Source organism: Mobula hypostoma, chromosome 12 (assembly GCF_963921235.1).
Source record: "Mobula hypostoma chromosome 12, sMobHyp1.1, whole genome shotgun sequence".
Lineage (NCBI taxonomy): Eukaryota > Metazoa > Chordata > Chondrichthyes > Myliobatiformes > Myliobatidae > Mobula > Mobula hypostoma.
In genome coordinates, this window is record NC_086108.1 from 70,402,128 (window position 1) to 70,425,511 (window position 23,384).

Sequence of the window (23,384 nt, forward strand, 5' to 3'; positions counted from 1 at the left end):
GGTAGAAGATGTGTATCATCTGGAAGGACAAAGTAAGTATTCCCATGGAGGGAGTGTGATAGAGAGTACAGTATAATTGTTGTATCTGTAATTTGTAATTAAACCTATTGTATTCCCTAGAATTTAAATGATATTGAATGGAACTGAGAGGATATATTGAAACTATTTCTGTGCTTGATGATTCTAGGAGTGGGGGAAATGGACCTGGGAATGATTCTAGGTCTTTCAGAAGAGAGAAGTCTATGCATTAGGCTCATAAGCCTCTAAACCTTTATTGTCTGTTTCCCTGTTTAAATATCTTTTAAACATTACTCACCTCTACCACTTCCTTTGGCAGCTTGTTCTGTATACCCATTGCTCTTTGTGTAAGAATTCCCCTCTTACCTTATGCCCTCTAGTTGTAGACTCCACTACACTGAGGGAAAAGACTGACTATCCACCTTAAGTATTTAAATTTAGGACACTTTTGATATGGCATTTGTTGCTTCGTCGTTTAATCATAACACTGAGATTGGTGAATTTTTGGAAACCAAAGTATTAATGGATGGCACGTTGAAATGGTAGGTGTATGGATTTGGATCATAAGTCACCCATTATCTTCTGAACAGTCGTATAGGTTTAAGTGGCTAAATAACCTCCTTCTCTTGGGATGTTTGATATAGAGTAATGATTCCCTATCTGTGAGAGGACAATAGATGGTAAATTGAGGGTTTCTTCCCTGTGGTTGATCTGACGCCATTAAACTTGTGAGGAGCAGATTACACGTTGAGCATTTCCAGGACTATTTTTTCTCACTAGTATCTTGTACACTGATCTTTACTGTCCATCCTGCCATCTGGAGTGTTGAGTGAAACACTGTTGTAGAAGTGTGACTTGCACGCTGTATTAGTCAATGGGACAGCTCTCTCAGCTTGGATACAGAAGCCCAAGCTAGTGAAGGGCTTTTCAAGTCCATTGCCTTGGTATAAACTGGATGGTCATTTAGTTAGGTTTTGAGAGAGTAGTTTGATTCAGTTAGGTAAATTATTAGACTTAAAGTCGACCTCCGTCACATTGAATATGTGGTCATAGGACACTAGATAAGGTGGAATGTTTTTTTTAAATACAATAGTTAAAAGAATTTTATCTCTATGGTGTACCTTTTGAGAAAATACATGAATACATTTTTACAATCAGCATTGAGTTAGTGTAAAACTCTCTAGATTTTATGTTCTGTGGAATTTCTCTTTGGTTTTTGATCTCCATGGGAATACCAGTGTGCGTACATTTTTTTCTATTCCACTGTTATTACTTATTAGTTTACCTGAGGATTTTTCAGTGACCAAATATTTAAATTCTTTTGAAAATGAGCATGCTCATGAGGGGATTACAGTTTACTATTTTTGAGACAATAGTTGCATTTCCTCTGTCTGCCTGAGGGTGATGCAGATGCTAAATGAATAGAGACTTGAATGCTGGGTTTTGGAAATTTACTTTGATTCTTCCAACTGAGGGGGTTAGCTGTCATGGAGCAGACAAATATACAAATATTTTTAAAGCCTTTTCTTTAAAGAAAAGTATCATTCCCAGTGATACTTTAGTATCCATTGCTATTTAAGTTGGTCAGGGAGCATTTGGGAAAGAGTTGAGAACGTCAAATTCTTGCATTGGAAGCTCAAGGTAAATGGTGGAAGGAAGACACCATCTTGTAGCCCTTCCTCCCCCCTCATGTTTTCAGGCATTTCCTGCCTCATCTGCAAAAGAGTGTGTTTTTTGCTGTCATCAATCACCTATTTATTCAGGAAATTCTCTTCATGAGTATCATTGTTCCACCAGATACCTAACCAAATCATTGCCCACCTCAAGAAACTGCATTAAAGGGTGAGGGCCACACTTTTTCTACAGATTCTTGAAAGCACACTTGTAAATCAAAGTTGCAGATTAAGAAATTGTTTTGATTAGATGTTATGAAAATTGCTGTTGATTAATTTGTATATCAAGGTTTTCTATATTGGATCCAATTTATCTGAGAATTTGCAATGAAGGAAGACAGCATTATTGAATGTTTAGTATCACTATCACCAATAACATATTTTTTCTGTTCTACTGTGAACTTAAGAGTTTGCTGTAAGAGGTAGATTCGTTCAGTTGCGTGGGGACAGGGTGGGTAAAGAACCCTAGTTAGGTATCTGATGTTTTCGTGAACAATGTTACTCATAAAAAGAAGTTCCTGAATAAGAACATAATAAATAGGAGCCAGGAGTAGGCCATCCGGCCCATTGAGTCTGTCTAACTGTATCTTAAATATATTTAGTGAAGAAACCTCAACTGCTTCCCTGGGCAGAGAGTTCCACAGATTCGCCACTCTCTGGGAAAAACAGTTTCTCCTCATCTCTGTCCTAAATCTTCTCCCCTGAATCTTGAGGCAATGTCCCCTAGTTCAAGTCTCACCTACCAATGGAAACAACTTTCCTACTTCTATCTTACTTATCCCTTCCAAAATTTTGTATGTTTCTGTAAGATCCCCTCTCATTCTTCGGAATTCCAGAGAGTATAGTCCCAGGCAACTCAATCTCTCCTCATAGGTTAATCCTTTCAACTCTGGAATCAACCAGGTGAAGCTCCTCTTCACTGCCTCCAAAGCCAGTAAAGTATATCCTTCCTCAAGTTTGGAGACCAGAACTGCACACAGGCACTTGCACATAGATACCTTATTTGTTGGTGTTTGAGTGGTCCAGTGGTTTCTACTACAGCTAGGGATGTATTGTGTAATATTTATACTGGTATAGTTTGATATTCCTCAGTAGTGTTACTACTCTGAATGACTGGCCTAAGTGCAGCAACCTCGAGTCCATTTTTGTTCTGTACTGGATAGGTACAGTATTTGGTCATTATTTAATAACTTCAAGTCTGTACAAATGAGATTTTAATCTTTAAAAAGCCATTCATTCCTAAAACACAAACCATTTTTCCATGCAAGTTCTGTGGAATCCTGTGAAATCATTTGACACTCTGCAGTACCATACTTCACTGTATCTTGCAGCGTTCTGTGAGGTGTTTTTATGCAACAGTCTTTGAGTTTTCTAAGTGTATAGGTTACTTTGTCATTGTAAACATCAAATCACTTGTAGCCCTACTCTTGTTGCCAATATCTCTCTGTAATGTGTGTATGTATGTGAACAAAGAGTTGGGGGCTGAACACTTACAAGGCACTGTGTAAGCATATCAGCTTTTGGTCACATGTCCATTCATCTGTATATAATTGTTTCAAATTTTATTAGTATGCCTTAAAGTGCCTTGTGGTTTTATATAAATTCAGTTTTAAGTTTATGAATTGCATTCCATTTCATTTAAAGTAATTAAACTGGTCATCTTTTCTTATTAAGGTGTTCTTCCTGCAGAGTGAGGAACAACCAAGTGATCTTAGTGACCCAGCAGATCACAGCAAGCTTGCAGAGAATATGGCCAAGGCATTTTGCTTGGCACTCTGTCCCCACCTTAAACTGCTGAAAGAAGATGGAAAATCAAAACTGGGCCTCCGTGTCACACTAGATTCAGACCAGGTACAAAAGTCTGAATTTTTATGCTAACAAAAAGACAAGGCTCTAAATTACTGAAAGAAGTAGATTTATCTACCTTTTGGGTACTTTGGAGGTAAAATTAGTGCTGGAAGTTAGGTGTAGTGTTCATTTAAATTAAGTATTGTAGGCTTTGACTTCCTATAAAATTTACATCTGAATTTTCACATTTCAGTTTGCAATTTCATTGCTTCAAGTTTAGTAAAATTAAACAGTGCATTATTTATAGAATAGGGTTTCAGAACTATCCCACCTTGCTGATTGAAAGTATCTTGAAAACCTAATTGCACCTTAATACCAAGGAAGTTGCTTTTCTGAAATTCAACTTCCAGGACAGGAAGGAGGGAGAATAATGACCTGTACACCAATCTTTGTGTGAGTGTGTGATGCAAGTGTTGACCTTGGGTCTAGGTTTTGATCTACACCATGCTGTTCAGATGGCTCTCTCATCAGGTGTATTTTGAATGAAATTAAAGTGAAAACAGGATTATGATGGTGGGAAGTGAATGAAGAGATTTAAACAATGTGGATGTTAAAAGTTACAAAATGTGCTTTTCTGAAGGAATTCAGGACATTGTTATATATTTTTGATACTATGGAATAGACTGGCATGAAATATAAGTGTAAAAGATTGATTCGTTCCTGATTCAAGTTGAAACATAGAAAGTAATGTCTGTCTATTTGCCTTCATGATTTTCCAGGCTACAAACATGAAGAGGTGGTGAATTAGAAACATAGAAAACCTACAGCACAATACAGGCTCTTCAGCCCACAAAGTTGTGCCGAACATGTCCCTACCTTAGAAATTACTAAACTTACCCATAGCCCTCTATTTTTCTAAGGTCCATGTACCCATCCAAAAGTCTCTTAAAAGACCCTATCGTATCCACCTCCACCACCGTTGCCGGCAGCCCATTCCACACACTCACTACCCTCTGGATTAAGAACTTGTATATTAGTTTCCCCACTTGCATGAAATGTCCAAATTGTTAACTATAAACCATATAATGCAGTAGATTAACCATGTGTTAAATGTAATCCTCAGTTTTTTATTTAGAAGTTGCTATCATCTTGAATTGAGTACCTTCGAGTGTAAAATATTTCATTTGATTCAATGGTGTTATGGAAGTTCATTTTTATAACTGTTGTGTTGTGTCAACCTACTTCCATAAATCTCTATTTCCTTAATCAGGTTGGATACCAAACTGGTAGCAATGGACAACCCCTTCCTTCACAATACATGAATGATCTTGACAGCGCTTTGGTTCCAGTTATCCATGGTGGAGCATGTCAGCTGAGTGAAGGGCCAGTTGTGATGGAACTCATCTTTTACATTCTGGAGAGCTTCTCCTAGAAACCTGAAAAACTTTTCCATCTCACTGGTGTGCATTGCTCTGATTAAAAACATTTGCACTTTAGACTATTGGTATGACAAAACTGATTTGGTGCTCCATTATTGCTGAATCTACTATGCACCATAGATCATTGTTGTTAATGTAATGAAGGTCAGGTTACCTGTTTTTCAACTTTCTATAAAATATGGACTTAATCCTTTGGTTGGTGGTGATGCCGTTCTGAAGCATGAATGAACTTTGATTTCTACTAGTTTACATTGTCTGGATTGACCGCTTATCATTCTTCAGGATTCTGAGACAAGTTTTCAATTTGAAATAAAATGGGTACAAGTGGGTATTATGACACTATTATATGAGAAGAGTACAGAAATACTTTATGACCTCAGTATCACTACTTCCCTGACACAATCAGCAGTTAATATATTTAGGTTGTATATAATGTATGTCTGAAGTTTTGAAGCACTTAACCTATGCCTTGTAAACCACACAATGGAACATTGTGGTAATCTCTAGCCATGAAATAAAGATAGTGTATAAACAAATTATTCTAAAAAAAGATAATGACTTTCTCAGCCATACTGCATTTGGTATCAGCTGTATTAATTGTATTTGCTGGTGCATGGGCACCTCAGGTAATACTGTTCATATATACAGGGACTAGTGTTTAAAGCCTTCAGAGAAAGAATCTGCTTCAATTGGGCTGTTGTGGGCAGTCTCCAAGTAGAGGAAAGTATCCTTGGTGCCAGAATTAAGCAGAATCTCGGGCAAATGAACTCCTGTAAGTAAATGTAAAATATGGTTGTTTAAAAGCCAAATACACTGTATATCTGTTTTCTTGCATTTAGAGACATTTGCAATTCAAGAATAGTTAATATAAGGTAAATAAATGTTCCCTTTATTTAAAAACAACTCTAGTATTGGCTTTTTAAGAATCAGTAAATAGACATTATTAGCTTAGTTCAGCCTATTTCCTTCAATTGTATATCACTGACTGGAAATGTGGTTTTACCTTGCATATAAGACATACAAAATCATTGTACATTCAAGTGAAATGCTGTTTCATTTCAATTTAGTTTTTGTATTGGCAGAAGTCAAATGTGCACTTTAGAAACTGGTTACAAATAAATGGTTTCCTAATAAAACCTCATTGAATACCAATTAAGTATTTATCACATTAAATACACAACAGCAATAAAGTATTCTTGCATAAATCTGTACGTCTTTTTGTTAACAGTATTCTGAAAACCTGCAGTTTATTTGGTATACAAGGTATAGGCAATGGGGGTGGGCTGGGGGGGAAGAGCTTGTACTAGTAAGTTTTTTTTTGGTACCTTAAAATTAGGAAGGTATTAATTGAATTCATTGGTTGCAATTTTCCCAGTAAGGAGGAAGAAATAAACACTGTCCCTTTTTGATCATACTTCAGATTTCAATATTTGTGACGTGCTGGAAATGATCATCTATGGATACAAGTATTCATGGTCCAGGTTCGTGAATTTTTCTCAGAAACAGGGCCTCTTTTATTGTTGACAGTTCTGAAAAGTAAGATTAATTTGCTACTTGCCTATACTTAAAAGGGGTAATTTGTACAGCAGGTCTATTGAATTTAAGTTACTTCAGCTTGATGGGGTTTATTTTTAAGGAACTTCACATTTCTTCTGGCCTCCCTCCCAATACTGACATTTCATTTATTTTCTTGACTACAATTTAAATTTCACTACAACTTATCTTCCCACTTTTCCAGTTCTGGTGAATGGTTTTAGATATTGACTGTGCTATTTGCCTTTTGATATAGCAAGCTAACTAGTCTGTTCTCACTGACTGTCAGTTCATTTATGTAATTTCTGAACAATATATTCAAAGCAGTATGGTTTGTGGTTCCATCAAGTTCTAACTAGTTTATCTATTGACCAAAAGCCTATGTGTCAGTGTGTTTGTCTACAGCAAATGGATTTCTATTAAATTAATACCTCAAAAATACAAAAGCTGTTTAAATCTGTTAACTTGCACGCTGAAAATAAATTAACCAAAATGCAGTGCATACAGGTGTTACAGCTTCAAATTCACATGCAAAAATAACAGGAAGTATATATTCAACACACAAAAAGCTGGAGGAGAACAGCAGGCCAGGCAGCATCTATGGAAAAGAGTACAATAAACATTTTGGGCCATGACCCTTCAGCAGGTCATGCTGAAAGGTCTCAGCATGAAACATCGACTGTACTCTTTTCCATAGATGTTGCCTGGCCTGCTGAGTTGCTCCAGCACTTTTTTTTTTGTGTGTCTGTTTGTGTGTGTGTGTCTTGGATTTCCAGCATCTGCAGATTTTCTCTTGTTTGTGATAGGAACTATATATTGATTTGATTGAAAATACCAACAATCCATAAAACTACTCTTAACTATCTCTAATACTGAAATTACGTCTCACATGTTTGAAGAGAGTTGATAAGAATTTAAAATAAACTACAAAGCCATTCATTTAAGGCATTAGGGGTGAGCAACAAATGTAAACTTGTGTAACCACATCCTCCAAATGAAAATTAAAACTGGTTTTACTTGATTCTACCTTAGCAATACCAAAGCTTAGGTACTTACACATATGGAGCTTCACACTGCTGCAGTTTCTATTAAGAGTGCACTTTCTACCCTATCAATCATCTCCTACACAATAGAGTCCATGGGACTGCCAAGAGGTATGTTATAACAACTAGGGTTATTAGTCGTAGGTGTATTAAGATCCAAATGAACCAAAATGGAAATAAAATCTGGTTTTGTATTAGATTAACATTGCACCGATGTAAATTTCAGTGCAAGACGTGGCTACTTACTGCCTATAATACCTGATTTCTTAAGGTTATCAAAACAAAAAATGGTCAATAATGAGGATTCAAAGGAAGTCAAACCCTCAATAACAAAATAAGTTAAATTATCTTTTTAATATTTTAACACATTTTCTTGTAATTTCCACTTTAAACAGAGAAATATAACACATTTTGCCCGTAAATCTTTAAGGTGCTGTGGAACTCTAGGTACTAAAATATAAGGGGGCAAATTATAACAATTGAAGTTAAAATATAGCAAGTTTATCATTAATTTATTTTTATTTTCTACATTCCCTTGCTCTGACCCGTTACATTAATGGCAACTTTGTATCTGCACATTACTAATGAAATACAGCATACAGTGTACTTCACAACATCTTTGGCTTTGTATGCATAAATTGGCAATAGCAATAATTCATATTATATATTCGGTTCCATTCTGTAGCAGGCGAGAGATGGGTAGATGTCACAAATTGATCTGTTTATTAAAAAAAAAAGAATCTTATTGCATTGCTGTTTTGATATATTAGTTTTGTCTAACATTTTATCATATATCAACACTGAACATTATTTGAATTACTTATACATGTTAATTTGTGTGTCCTCATTTTAGTAATACACCAACAAACCAGCATGCACAGCAAAGTAAATGGCATTGTTACTGTACACAGTTACTGATGTGCAACCTGAGCAAGCTCAACAGCTTGAGAGGTGTGCCAGGACTTCTGTGAAACTTGCTGTTCAATTCATGCCTCTCTGCTGTTTGCTTCTCTTCATTTTAAGGATTTGCTACATTTGCACATTTTCTATTTGGCATGTTGTTAACTTGCTCTATCAATTCATTTTCCCTTTTTAATTATGTATTTTATTTTAGTATACTCCAAGTAATTCCTGTTTCTCTCTTTTCTCTTATTTTCAATGGTCAAGGAGCTACACTCATGTTTTCATCATCTATTTTGGTCTTAAGTTCTCAGAAGATAAGATGCACTGCCGATGCTGGAACCAGGGACAAGAAACAATATTGGGAGAACTGTGGCTCAAGCATCTGTGAAGGCAAAAGGCACATCATGTTGTTTTGGGTTGAGACCCTGCATCAGGATCAGTCCAAGTTTCTGTATCTTAACCTGAAACACAAATGGGCATCTTTTGCCTCCACCAATGCTTTGTCCCCAATACCTTTCATAATCCTCACTCCTGTAAACCGCTCATTCTACTCGCAAGTTGTGGTATGAAAAGTTGAATAATCCTGTAGAAAGTTTTAAGTGTGCTGCTACTGAGATATGACTCAAACTAAATTCCACTCTAATCGAATTAGGTATACACTTGCTATTGGTAATACCTTAGCAACCTACCATTCTTTTGCACAAGAAATGTAACCAAGTAAATATTTGGCAAAATAGGATTTCTCAGTATTTTATTTACTCTAATGTATAACTTGAGAATTCATGGCACATTTCAGTAGTGCAAATTGAGTGCAATGCATGTCTGATCCTTCAGCCCAACACATTATTGAAAAGTAGCTTTTGTTTTGGGCTAAAAACAGTTACACAAAGTAACATACAATAAATAGCATACCTGATTAACTTCAGGATTCCTGCACTTACAGAAACAAATAGGACTGGATTGTACTCTTATCCCTCCTCATACTGAGAAAAGAATTACCTGCATATTCTCACCGCGCGATTGAATCCAGAATCAGCCACTTTTCTGTTGTAGTTTGCATATCTTGGCCCTGGAGAGGTTCTCTGATTCTAACTTTCAGTTCCAAACGACCACCAGTTGATTTTCTGCCATCAAAAATCTAAGGGCAGGACAACAAATGACCTTCAGAGAAAAGTACCTCACAATAGAAAGAATCTACAACATTTATACCAACATTACAACTTTTTAAGGCAGTAAGTTATTCTCCTAAGGGGTTGTCTAATGGTGGATCCTCGGGTAGCTGTAGAGGCCGATCTGGGATCCTCACATACAGGTGCAATGTGGACACGAGTCAGGGATTGGGTCTTTCAGTTCTTCATTCTTCTTTTGCAGTAGCTGCTTGTTCTCTGCAGCACAGTGGAGGTTGGTATCATATATGCAGCTTCCTCTTGAACAGACTTCCTCCAGGTGTAGCTATTGAGTGCAATGTCTTCCCAGTTTTTAAAGATGTAATGTTGAATTTTTTCAGGGAGATTTTGATGTTATCCTGGTCGAAAGCATCTTGAAAACCTTGAGGTGTGTTGCCCATCAGGGGCTTGCTGACTTCCTTTCAACTGGGAGTAAAAGATCTGTTTGGGGATATGTGAGCTTTCAGATGCCTAACTCACATCTCCCCAAACAGATCCTTTGCTCCCCGGCCTATAATGGTGAAAGGTTTAATGGCATTTTTTAAAAAAAAACATAAGCAACTCAAAGTAAAGCTTTTCCAGCTCTAAATACACCTAAATGAAACTTAGTCAAGTCATACAAATGAAATAAGTCACCAATTGCAAAAACAAAAGCAGGACACAACAGTCACCCTTGGGCTCATCCATAGCTCAACCAATCAGTACTGGAGGCACAACCACAATAAATAGACTTTGCTATGAATATAAACTCAACAAAATGAGAAAGAATAATTGCAATTAAGAAACCTATGGTGATGAATTCCTTTGCAATTAGAATGAATGTTAAAAATTATACACTGGTTGATACTTGCTACATTTGTTTTCATTTTATTATCAAACTTCAGACTGATCTTAAAGGATAGACTATTTTTTCAGGTCTTCATGATTTTTACACCAGCTTTGTATTTTAGTTTTAATTGAACAAATTTTTGTACAATATTTCTTCCTTATTGGAAATAAATGTTTTACAAAACACTAACTGTAAAATTGTGGTGACATTAAATTTAAGATATCTTCAAATCAAAAAAAGTTGCTTTAAAAAAAATTCTGTTTTCAATAGAATACAGTGTTTATGAGCCTGCAATATAGATTTGTACTCTTACATGTTGCAATAGAAATAGTATTTGCAACTTGCATAATCATTTAACAGATTATGAGCATTAGCACCCTAGATTTGACTTCTTAGCTTATTCTTTTTGGCCGAATCCAATCTAGTCTAAGTACATAGTTATTTAACAGACACCACTGGAAGAGATTAGGAGGAGAAATTATTTTTCTCTTAACAGGTTATGGGAAGGCATCAGCAGCAAATCTGGATTAGCCTGCACAAAATATAACAAATCTATGATCTTTGCAAGCTATGATTCAGCTATCAAGACTTTTTCATGTATGAAGGAAATGCCCAAGCTAAAACATTAGGAATACACAATGATCACAGTGACACACAAGACTACAAGTGTGTAATCAAGCTAACCAGCAAAAGCAATGACTTTGTCATCCAGAAAAGGCTAGAAATCAATTAACACTGCAAACAAGGGCTTTTCTTTCTTGAAGCTGCTACTACCACCTAAGGTGGAGGCTGATGACCTGTTAACATTTTATTGCCAACACCCCTGCCATCTTGATCATTCGATTCAGCACAGATCAGAGGCTTAAACTGCATTCTGTCTAGAATACGAAAGATGTGAGCTTCTAAATTGGTCACTCTCTAGCCAAGCTATTCTGCTGCAGTTATGATACTGATAACTAATAAATAATATAGAAACTTGACCAAGATGGTCCTGCTGACAAAAAGCAAGACCAACCTACTCTGGCAACTAACTTCCAATCATCAGCCAACTGATGGAAATTACAGGTGACCCTCACATTACAAGCCAATCAGGTTATGCAAGTTCACTTGTAGAATTCATAAATCACTGTCTAAAAATTTGAGATATGAAATAAAATTCATTCTCATGAAATTAAAGAATAACCAAATGAGTCCAGAAATCCTGAAGAAGAGTCTCAGCCTGAAACATCAACTATTATTCATTTTGATAGATGCTGTCTGACCTGCTGAGTTCCTCCACTGCTGTGTGTGTGTGTGTGTGTGTGTGTGTGTGTAGCTCTAGATTTCCAGCATTTGCAGAATCATTTAATAGTTTTCTTTTTCAATCTACATTTCTTTACAGATAACATAGTAAATACAATTCCAACTGATTTTCAGAAAAGTGCCCCCTATAATCTGAAGGTCACCTGCGTTGTCAAAAATGCATTTGCTATTAACATTTTGATTCAGAGTTTAGTTTTGCCATGGTTGGCTGGCTCAGACCTCATTATAAATTTTATCCAAACAGGGCAAGAGCTGAACTCCTGAGACAAAATGAGCATGTCTGTCTTTGACATCAGGTAGCATTTGACCAAGTGAAACACCGAGGTGCCTTGGCTAAATTAAGGTCAATGGGAATAAAGGAAAAAGCCTTCCACTGTCTGGAGTAATATGTAGCAGTAAGGAAGATGGATGTGATATTTGTGGGTAGGAAACAATCATTTCAGATCTTCATGTAGAATTTCCATATGTAATGCCTAAAGCACAATGTTCAATTCCATTGACAAATCCTCAAAGTGAAACACTTGCCTGCAAGCAGCAATGCATGTCATAATCAGAAACACCAACCATCTCTATGCCTCTACACATGTTGCACCACATACTAAGTTTCTCCAGCAGTTTATTTTTTGATCCAAACACATGTGAATTGTGGCAGGTTAATGAATACCTTAGCAAGAGAATCCAACTGCCTGCAACCTCATTACTCTTCTATTTCAATATCAAGCAAAATATGAATTCTGGAATTACCTAAGTGGATACAGAGCATTCAAGAACGCAAGAAAATAGGAGCAGGAGTAGGACACCGTGCCCCTCACAAGCTTGCTCCACCATTCACTGATCAAATGCTGGCTTCAACTTCAATGCCCAGTTACCAATCACCTCAATTGTTTGATCTTTCAAATACTTATGTCTCCATCTTAAATGTATCTAATGATCTGGCCTCCAGCACCCTCAGATACAGAGAATTCTAGAGATTCACCACCCTTGGAAGAAATTTCTACACACAGAATAATGCAGAACTCACAATCTTATTGTTCATTCCCTCTATTACTCATGCAGTATGACAGGATTTGCTTACTGTACTGGTATTTGCTAAAGCTTATTCAAACACTACCTCCAGCAAGACCAGAACAAGACACACGGAAATGCCACCACCTGCGACTTCATTACCAAGGGAACTTATTATAGCGAGTAAGAAATACACAGCCATTTCCACAACAATGCTCAGTCAAGTTCCTGGAATTTTCTATCTGATGAGACTATGAAAATAGTTTCATTACATAGATGCAACTGTTCAAGGAGGCAGTTATTTTGAGATAAAATGATATATAGTACTCTACCTCCACAATTTCTCTGACCTCACATTCAGTTTCTAGCTTGTCCAGTTTTAGCTGTGCAGTTCCAACTGGTTTGTCACTCCTGAAAAATCCACTGTAAAATAAACCAGAGCAATAAACGCTGTATGAGAAAATCAACCTTGCAAAACATAGCAATTCCTGTCCCATGTTAATGTACTGAAATACAGAACTGTAACCAGAATAGGAACAGCAGTGAACCAAAAGAAAGAATGAACATTAAACGGTACTTTCAAGGAAGAAAGAAATAACCAGGAATTTATACAAGGTAAATAGGAACAAATACTGCACATGTGCACTGTTATGTAAACTGCTATTAAGATCCTTACCCCTTATGAAATACTTCAAATTTAATTCCTTTTGTCTGAATTATTCGTTTAAACCCACGATGATTTCTGTTAATATTCAGTGTAAAACTCTCATTATATTCTGGAAGAAAAAAAACAGACACAGAACACATTTTAGTTTAGGTGAAACATGATAAAAGCCTGTAAAGGGAGGTATAAAATAACTGAGATAGATGTGTTATCACAAACAGGAGTGGTGTTTTACAACACTGAAATCAACACACAATCATCACTTGTAAACATCATTTATTAGTCAGTGAAGGAAAAGTTTAAAACGGGTCTGCTGGTTAGTATTCTAAATTGAAGCAAGACTAATTTTGGGGGAATTAGGCAGGATCTAGCAGGCAGTTATTAGGACAGCCTGTTTGAAGGGAAAGGAGTGAATGGCAAGTGGCAGGCTTTTAAGAGTGTGATATCAGAAGTTTAGAGACAACAATATCTTGTTAGGACAAAGGGTGAGCTTGGGTGATGCAAGATATTTAGGCTGTGATCAAGAAGGAAACATACAATGGGTTTACGATGTTAGGAATGAGGGATGACATTGTAGAATTATTTAAAACTGAGGCATGGATGAGGTAGATATTCAGATTTTTCACCAGGGTAGATAAAACCCAATATTTGGAGGCATAGATTTAGGGTGAGAGGGGAAAGACTTAAAAGGGACTTGAGTTGCAACTATTTCCAGAGGGTGGTGTTTATATGGAACAAGACAATCAGGTGACCCATTGGGGCACCCTTTGAGAGAAAGGTAGTGCAATCTGATGTGACCAGAATGAACATTAAATTTCCCTGAATGCTATTGCTATCGCTTTGTTTTGGAAATTAAAGAAGAAAAACTCAGTTTATTAAAGAAGAAAGACGCGTAGCAAGACAAATATAGCTCCTCCTCGCTTAACGAAGGACACTTTTGATGACAACATTTCTGGTTGATCTGCCACCCTTCAAGAATACTCTAATGTTTTCACTTCTTTTTCCCTAGCTTAAAACCACATATAGTCGACCATGCTGGAATACCAGTTTCTCCAGATAAGCCAACACATTCTGCATGGTTTGGCCTTGCGCCTTATGTATAGTCATAGCAAAGCATGACTGTATCGGGAACTGGCTCCACTGAAGAGGGATATCTTCCCCTTCTGATAAACTGAGGGTAATTCTTGGGATCATGACAATGTCATTTTTGAACACACCAATGTTTATCTTTACTACGATGAGATTGACGTGCAGTTTTTCCACCATCATTCACATTCCATTGCAAAGCCTTGGTGGATCCAAGTTCCTCATTGAAATGATGGGAGAGCCCCTCTTCAATTCCAGTTCATGTGGTGGCAATCCAGAGAGTTTGACCAAATCAAGGAATTCTGTTGGAAAATGAGTACCATTAGCTCCTTCACTTATGGCACTGAAGGAACAGTATTCTTTCATATTCCAGGGAAGCAACTAATGCATGTGAAGTTTATTTTTCACATCATTTCATTAAGAGGAACCAAGACAGAATTTCTCGAGAACAGTTCTGCAGGATTGTCAAATGTCGGGTGGAATCAATACATTCTTTGATAGTTTTTGCTGGCAGAATCATATCTTCAGGTAACTCGATTTCATCGTTTTCATTTTTCTCAATCTTGTCTTCTCCAACATCCAATAAGAACTCAGAATATCGTCCTCCCTCACTCAATTGCATGTTTCTCTTCAATTGAAACTTGATGAAGCTTCTCCATAAGTAGGATTTTTTAATGCATGAATTCTCCACATGAGCATCATTTCCTTGTTTCACAACTGCTAGAAGCTGATCGAAATTGCCATAGTAAATGGTTAAAATACCCCTGAAGGCCTCATTCCTACCGCATACATCACAAAGAGTCCGGTCCACGGCTTCGAAGCGCTCCCTCCTAATCATGGGGCACTCATCCCAGACAATAAGCCTTGCATTTCGGAGTAAGTTTACAGTATTAGTGTTTTTAATCGATGTTACAAAGGGCATCTTCCTTGACTTTGAGGGGTATCTTGACTCTTGAATGCGCTGTCCTACCACCAGGCATCAATGTTGCTGCAATACCTGATGATGCTACAGCAATAGCAACCCCTCCATCTCCCTTAACTTTAGCGAGGATCAAGTTGATGATAAATATCTTGCCCGTTCCTCCTGGTGCATCAATGAAAATCATTGAAGAGAGATTCCTTTCCAAGCAGTCGCGCACATATTCATATACTTCTCTTTGCTCATTATTCAATAGGGATTCCTTCTGTGAAACAAATTCTTGCTGTTTGTCTCTGTTGTATTGCAGTTCATGCAATAATTCCAAATTGCCAGCACTTTGAGTAGTTGTACCGTTTCTTGGTGTTGGCAAGTTATATTCTTCAAGTGTTTTGCCCAAGTTCTCAAGTTTCTCTTGGAAATACAGAAGAGCTCATTCATGATGCCTCTCATCCATCATGATATTAGGCGGATGCCTCTGGCATGTCTCGAATTTGTTCTTTTGCAAGTCGAACGGAAGCAATGTATGGGTTTCATTGTCATAGTAGGGTTTCCAATAATTCAACAATCTCACGTTGAATTCCATCATTCTGTAGTATCCCCATCTTGAGGACCTATGAAGTTAATTTGAAGGAATCTGGCTTGCTGGTTGGGGTCTGGCATTAAATGTCCGATGTAATGATGGATTTGGCCTTGAATAATCACAGAAGGATTCCATCTATTCCTCATTGGAAGGACTTCTTTGGCACCAAAGGATGTCATCTGGAAGAGACAATTGTATTATCTGATGTTCTTCCTGAATTTGTTTGCAATAGGTTCATCACTGCTGTATAAATTGAGGAATTCATTGGGTAGAGGTTGCAAATTGCCTATCCTGACCTTTCCCTTCATACAGCAGAAATTTGCAGTTTCTCCAGTGAATAGGAAGGCACAACAGCGAGGGCATTCTCTGATCATCATACCAACATCAGCAGAAATGTTACGGCGTGCGAGTCATGCATTTTGCCTTGCTCTTTCTCTGTCGAGGTATTGTCGTTGAAAGCGGGCATTGTCGTCTGCAACAACTCTTGCATTAATTACTCTTTGCCGCATATTCTCGAGTCGATCTTTCCTTTTCTCCTAGTCTAGTGCAGTTTTTGTGTTGTTTTACGTAGTCTAGTGTAGCCTTGTGCTGTCTCACATAGTCTAGTGTAGCTTTGTGTTTGTTTCATGTAGCACCATGGTCCTGGAGGAACGTTTTGTTTTAACTGCGTACCGTACCAGCAGCTTATGGTCGAAATGACAATAAGTTTGACTTGACTTGACTCCTCTGTCTCTTCCTCTCTCCTCCTTCTGTGCCTGTTTTTGTCATTCTGGAGACGTGCAGCCTTTTCATCCCCGGTCTCTTCATCTCTTCTGCTGTTTGTTGTTTGCCTCTGATCCTGGAGATGTGCATTTCTCAGCTCCTTTGTCTCTTCCTCTCTCCTCCTTCTCTACCTGTTTTTGTCATTCTGGAGACACGCAGCCCTTTCATCCTTCATCTCTTCATCTCTTCTACCATTTGTTCTTTCTCTCTGAACCTGGAGTCATGCTGCCCTGGCCTTATCCGATTCTTGTTCTCTCCTCCTTCTGTGCCTATTGTTGTCATTTTGGAGACATGTATGCCTCTCCTCCTCTGTCTCGTCTTCTCTCATCTTTTTTGTCCTGACTCTTTGATCCTGGAGTCATGCCGACCTGGCCCCATCCGATTCTTGTTCTCTCCCTCTCCTCGCTGCTTCCCGACGATGTTTGGTGTAATCTCTTGACCATAATGTCCCCCTTCTCTTTCCACGCAGCATAATTAGGCTGACCTTATTTTTTTACCTTAATGCTGGATAGAAGATACGAAGCAGTAACACCAAAGGATGCTGATTTCTCTTGACGATGTGGTTGGCGCTCTCCTAAGTGGACGTGATATAGTCACTGCTGTCCTTTGATTGCAGCAAAGGGTTTGATGGATGTTTTGAAGTACTTCATTACAATAAGATTTCATTATCTCTTATTAATGGGTCACACTTTGATCTGTCCCAATCTTGCACATGCTGATGGTGATTAGCAGAATGTGACCGCTTGAAATAGAGCTGCCCTGCCCTTTTGCTCCGGTTGGTGTCGCTGCTGTGAGCATCATGAGTCACTTCTGAGGCTGGCCGTGCGCATGTGTCATGGTGTCGCGTCGCAGTTTCCATAAAAGCTGGAATCGGGTTTGGAAAGCGGGGCCTGTTGACACGTGAGCAATTTTATACGAATATAACCCTGACCTTTGCGTGCATTCTGTAAGTTAGCACATTTTAAGTCCATTTAGTCAAAATAAGTGCCGCTGTAATGCACCGTTTGGGCTCATTTGAGAGCACGAATAGACAAACCGACAAACAGATAAATAGAATGAGAATTTTAGTAATGTATAGATAGATGAGATATGGAAGTGGTTGAGGCAGATAGCATGGTATCATTTAAGAAATACTTGGATGTGGGCATGGAGGCCCAGCACTTAGAGAAATATGGGCTGAATGCAGTAAATTGGGAAAAGCTGGCTAGGCACTGTGGTTGGCATGGACTCCTGTATCTGTGCTATATGGCTTCATGATTCAAGTCTAATGTGAATGAATTGACATTCATCTGAATGGAAATTAATTTGCCAGAATTTTAACCATTTGTTTATTGTATTAAAAACATGACACCGTAGGACAAAAGAGCAGAGTAGACTATTCGGCTCAGAGTATTCTGCTGTTAGATTTCCCCCCTACCCCCAACCCCATTCCCCCCATAACCTTTGATGCACCTACTAATCAAAAACCTATCAACGTCCACTTTTAAAAAAACAATGATTTGCCTTCCACAACCCAACTATCTGTGGCAATTAATTCCACAGATTCACTACCATCTGGCTAAAGAAATTCCTCCTTATTTCTGTTCTAAAGGGATGTCCTTGTATTTTGAGGCTGTGCCCTCTGGTCCGAGACTCTCCCATTATTGGAAACATGCTCTCCACATTCATTCTATCTAGGATTTTCAATATTTGGTATGTTTCAGAGATCCCTTCTTTCTTCTAAATTCTAGTGAGTACAGACCCAGAGCCATCAAATGCTCCTCATACATTAACCCAAGGACCATTGCCATGAACTCCTTCTGGACTCTATCCACGCCAGCAGATCCTTTCTTAGCTAAGCGTCCAAAACTGCTCATAATACTCCAAATATGGCCTGACCAATATCTTTCTGAAGGGAGTCTTTTTGTGCGATAGTGAACTGAATGGGCTGATTCGGTGTCACATATCTATTGGATGGCACAGGGGGTGTGGCAGTTAGTATTGCTACTCTTCAGCTCCAAGGGTGCTGTCTGGGTGAAATTTGCATGTCCTCAAATATTAAATTTAATAGCTCCATGAATACTACCCCCTTTTCAGTCATCAGCAAACTAAATTGAGACTTTCTAAGCAACACTATCATTTACAAATAAACTGAGTATTGCCTCCCAATACACACCCTTTTGGAACACAACTTACCACATCTTGCCAATATCAACAGATGGTCTATTATCTGCATAGTTTGTCTAATTATTCAGCCAGTTCAATAATTTGTTTTCAGTTTCATGATCATGTGAAGGAGTCTATCAAATAACTTCTAAAAGTAATTTTAATCCAATTTGGGTCTATGCCAGTTCTATCCAATTAGCTCCATTTTCCTTTTTAATAAATTGGCTAATTGACTTATGTAATTTTATTCGTTTGAGCTATTCTCTGGAATGTTATTCCTGAATCAAATTCCATCATTCTTTCAGTCAGTGATTCCAGATGAGAAGATTTTACATTTTGAACACCACCCCTCACTTCTCAATTCCAAAGGGAACCACCTCAGTTTTTCCATTTTGATTTTCAGTCTTTATCATTTTCCAGGGATCAGTGCTGATACCTCAGTTTGTAATATATGTAATTTAGATGTGGTGTCAAAATGGTTGCTGTGACACGTTTAGTGTGGTAGTGTAGTGGGTAGTGCTTGTCACTCTCACTTTCAGCTTTGATCGCTGACTAGTAGTCTTGCGAAAAGGAGAGCCAAATATGTAAGTCTCTCCCTGCCAGTACACAACCTCTCCAACAACAAGCCTCATGTACTGCCTCCTCGCTGGTCGACACATGAAAACTGAACTCCTTTTGAACTCAGGCTGAACTGCAGAGGATGAGGAGGAGGCCTGGCCTCAGCACACGTAGCACGCAGACCCACCTGTGCATGGACATACACTGGTGCTTGTGAACCAGATGCCCAGCTTTGGGTAAGTAGCTGCAGTGCCATGTGGGCAGCCTCCAGAGAGGCGAAGGCTACGGGAGTAAACCCAGACTTCAAATCCAGAGTGGAGCCCCTAAGGTGGCTGGACGTCATTGAACTTCCTTCCGGCAACTGCTGTAGTCAAGCTGGTGCCAAACGTCTTGCTTCAAAAGCTTTCCTTTGGACTACACTGGTGAGGCTGAGAGGGGGATCTAGATGACTGGGCATCTCAGGATCTCCATTCCTTCCACCCAGGCTTGTGATGATGATGACCAATCACCCATTGTCCTTCGAGATGGATGGATGCCAATCACCACCAATTTGATGAAAATATATCTGGGCTGATCAGTAAATTTACAGATGACATCAATGAACAAGATTGTGAATAGTGAAGTTATCCAAAGGATATAGATCAGTTGCAAATATGGGTAGACAAATGGCAGGAGATTAATTGGATAAAGTGTGAGATATTGCACTTTGGGGGGTCACGGGTAAGGTGAACATATACAGTATGTAGAAGGATACTTGGGAGCATTAATGAACTGTGGAATGTTGGGGTGCAAGTCCACAGCTACCTGAAAAAGGCACACAAGTAGATAGGGTGGTAAAGAAAATGTACAGCAAACTTGCCTTCATTGGTCAGACACTGAGTAAAATTGGGAAATCATGCTACAAATTCAGAAAACATCAGTTGTTACATTTGGAGCAGTGTGCAGTTCTGGTTGCCACATTACAGAAAAGATGTGGAGGCTTTAAAGAGGATTAAAGAGGGGCTCAATCCTCTTTCATCCTCTCCAGATGTTGCCTGGAAAAAAGAATATCAGCCATAAGGAGAGGCTGGCCTAACTAAAGGTTAAGCCATGAAGGTGAAAGAGGCAGTTGGAGTACAACGTTGGGTAATATGAAATGAGCCTTTAGGAGTGGAAGAAAAGATTTTTTTTTAATGACTTCCTCACACAAATTACTGAAGATCACTTTTGCAAGGCAGTTGGAACAAAAGGGTAAGGGAATCTTGTTGCAAATATATACACCCTTTGTGAAACTTGTGGTTCTAGTTTCTTGTACTTCTTCAAAGATGTACTAGACTAAGTCCAAGGATGGCAGGGCTAATCAATGAAATTTCACCGGATAGACCTGTTCTCCGGAGTTAAGGAACATAAAGGCATTCACATTCAGACACACAAATCGTACTGAATCTGGTAGATCCTGAGTTCACAGAATCAGCAATGTGGCATTTGACAATGAGATAAGAAGCTATTTCCTCAACCACATGGTAGTAATTCTTTACAACTGTCTTCACTAGATTACTACAGATGCTTACTCCATCTTTGAAGACAATCGAAACCGAGGGCAATAATTTTGGTGTCAGAAGTTCATGGATATAAAATAGAGTGGTGCAGTGCAGGTCTGTCACAGTTTCAGAATACACTTCAGAAATCTATGGCATTATCTTTTTCCGATGCAAGTTCTTATTACTGAATGCAACAGGAAAAAAGTTTGAAAATAGTTGTCTTTTCACTGTGAATTTTAGATTTTTCTTCAGTAAGCATCTTACAAAACTGACAGCAATATTGGGCAAGAACTGCCCAGAAATATCAGCTGAAGGGAGGTTATCAACAGAACATACCTTATACACACAACCTAATCTGAATTTGTTAAAAATTCAATCTGATCGATTAATAATTAAACTGCGCACAACATATTCAAAAGAAAATGTAAATTTAGTTGAAGTTATAAATAGAGAAAATTATTAAGAAAATTAGTGGTTGCATTTTAGCCTTATAAAGATACTTTTCTCCCATGCTACACATTCAAATTAAGAAATTTAATATATTTAATCAAAACTGATATGAACAGACAGCAACTTCCCAAAAGCTAAGAAAATTTACCCATCCCATACCTGGACAATTAGTATTCCTTATCACAGAAGTTTTGTTTCGTTGAGCTTGCTCCTAGTTTTAAAAAAATGCTGTATTTTATGGTCAATCTATAATTTGTTGTTTATATAATTACATTGTTAATAATAATTCAAGATTAACAGATAAAATTTTAAACATTCACAAATACATGGTGATTAATACGGCAAATTGTTTAAACAATTGTATGTAATTTTATAAAGGAAAAATTCAACTATAAGATTATGTCTCTATATTTCATAAACAAGTTTACTTACTGTACTAGGATACTGAAATTCAAACTTTACAAATGCATCAAGGTCATGTACAGACACACCTGTGTAAAAACAAGTAAGATTTGTTTTCCAGTAGAAATTAGACCCCACCTTATTCACAAAATAAATTTTAAGTTAATTTTATTTGGTTGATTTTTAAACTATACATTTACAGAGGTAATTAATTTATTAAGCTACAATTATTCAAAACCCTTTATGTAAGAGTACCATAGACATTTGTAATGTGCACAACGTTATAGACATACTTGATTTAGCAGCACAGTTTACCGATCATTTAGCAACCAGTTAATATTTTAAAATGTTTCAAAATTAGTGAAGATTTCTTCATTGCAAATAAAGAAAGCGAGGTGATGTTATTAAACATGGCTCTCCCAAAAACAAGGTGCTTAATGTTGAGTTGCTGTTATGATAGTACTTAAAAAGATTGGAAGAGTTCACATATGGAGTCAGTGGAAGAGAATAATGGATTTGAAAAATAACAGCAAATTCAATAACTTTGGTGAAGGAAAGATGAAAATGGGGTGGTTGTTTGGAAGGATAGAATAGTCAGAGGCTGTTGGCGGAAGAGGTGTGGTGACGGCACATTTACAGGTAACATGAATAACCATAAGATCATAAGATATAGCAGCAGAATTAGGACAGTCTGCTCCACCATTTCATCATGGCTGATCCAATATTCCTCTCAGCCCCAACATTCTGCCTTCTCCTTGTATCCCTTCACGCCCTGACCAATCAAGAATTTATCAGCCTCTGCCTTAGAAGACTTGGCCTCCACAGCCACGTATGGCAAAGAATTCCACAGATTCACCAGTCTCTGGCTAAAGAAATTCCTCCTCATCTCCTTTATAAAAGGACACCCCTCTATTCTGAGGCTGTGTCCTCTGGTCTTAGACTGTCCCACCATAAGAAACATCCGCTCCACATCCAGTCTATCAAGGCCTTTCATAGAACATAGAATAGTACAGCACATTACAGGCCCTTCAGCCCACAATATTGTGCCGACCCTGAAACCCTGCCTCCCATATAACCCCCCACCTTAAATTCCTCCATATACCTTAAATTTCACTCGTGTATCTGCCTCCACCACTGACTCAGGCAGTGCATTCCACGCACCAACCACTCTCTGAGTAAAAAACCTTCCTCTAATATCCCCCTTGAACTTCCCACCCCTTACCTTAAAGCCATGTCCTCTTGTATTGAGCAGTGGTGGGGAAGAGGCGCTGACTATCCACTCTATCTATTCCTCTTAATATCTTGTACACTTCTATCATGTCTCCTCTCATCCTCCTTCTCTCCAAGGAGTAAAGCCCTAGCTCCCTTAATCTCTGATCATATTGCATACTCTCTAAACCAGGCAGCATCCTGGTAAATCTCCTCTGTACTCTTTCCAATGCTTCCACATCCTTCCTATAGTGAGGCGACCAGAACTGAACACAGTACTCCAAGTGTGGCCTAACCAGAGTTTTATAGAGCTGCATCATTACATCGCGACTCTTAAACTCTATCCCTCGACTTATGAAAGCTAACACCCCATAAGCTTTCTTAACTACC

The 23,384-nt window shown here is 38.1% G+C and overlaps 2 protein-coding genes across 8 annotated transcripts in view; one reads left to right on the top strand and one right to left on the bottom strand.

Moving 5' to 3' along the window:
• Window positions 1–4,915, top strand: part of LOC134354899 (zinc finger FYVE domain-containing protein 9-like) — a 159,351-nt gene extending 154,436 nt beyond the window's left edge. The window contains exons 17-18 of the mRNA XM_063064353.1: window positions 3,366–3,542; window positions 4,750–4,915. Coding sequence (XP_062920423.1) covers window positions 3,366–3,542; window positions 4,750–4,911 — 339 coding nt within the window. The 3' untranslated portion in view covers window positions 4,912–4,915. The remainder of the gene's footprint in view (window positions 1–3,365; window positions 3,543–4,749) is intronic.
• Window positions 4,916–5,553: 638 nt separating this feature from the next.
• Window positions 5,554–23,384, bottom strand: part of cc2d1b (coiled-coil and C2 domain containing 1B) — a 91,822-nt gene continuing 73,991 nt past the window's right edge. For 4 of the 7 annotated variants that reach the window (XM_063064355.1, XM_063064354.1, XM_063064359.1 and 1 more), the window contains exons 19-24: window positions 21,816–21,874; window positions 21,543–21,594; window positions 13,376–13,475; window positions 13,032–13,122; window positions 9,411–9,535; window positions 7,887–8,212 (exon numbers count right to left, since the gene is read on the bottom strand). In XM_063064355.1, coding sequence (XP_062920425.1) covers window positions 8,155–8,212; window positions 9,411–9,535; window positions 13,032–13,122; window positions 13,376–13,475; window positions 21,543–21,594; window positions 21,816–21,874 — 485 coding nt within the window. In that variant the 3' untranslated portion in view covers window positions 7,887–8,154. Of the gene's footprint in view, window positions 5,689–7,886; window positions 8,213–9,396; window positions 9,536–13,031; window positions 13,123–13,375; window positions 13,476–21,542; window positions 21,595–21,815; window positions 21,875–23,384 lie in introns of those variants that run through there. The other 3 variants (XM_063064356.1, XM_063064358.1, XM_063064357.1) reach the window with 3 other exon arrangements.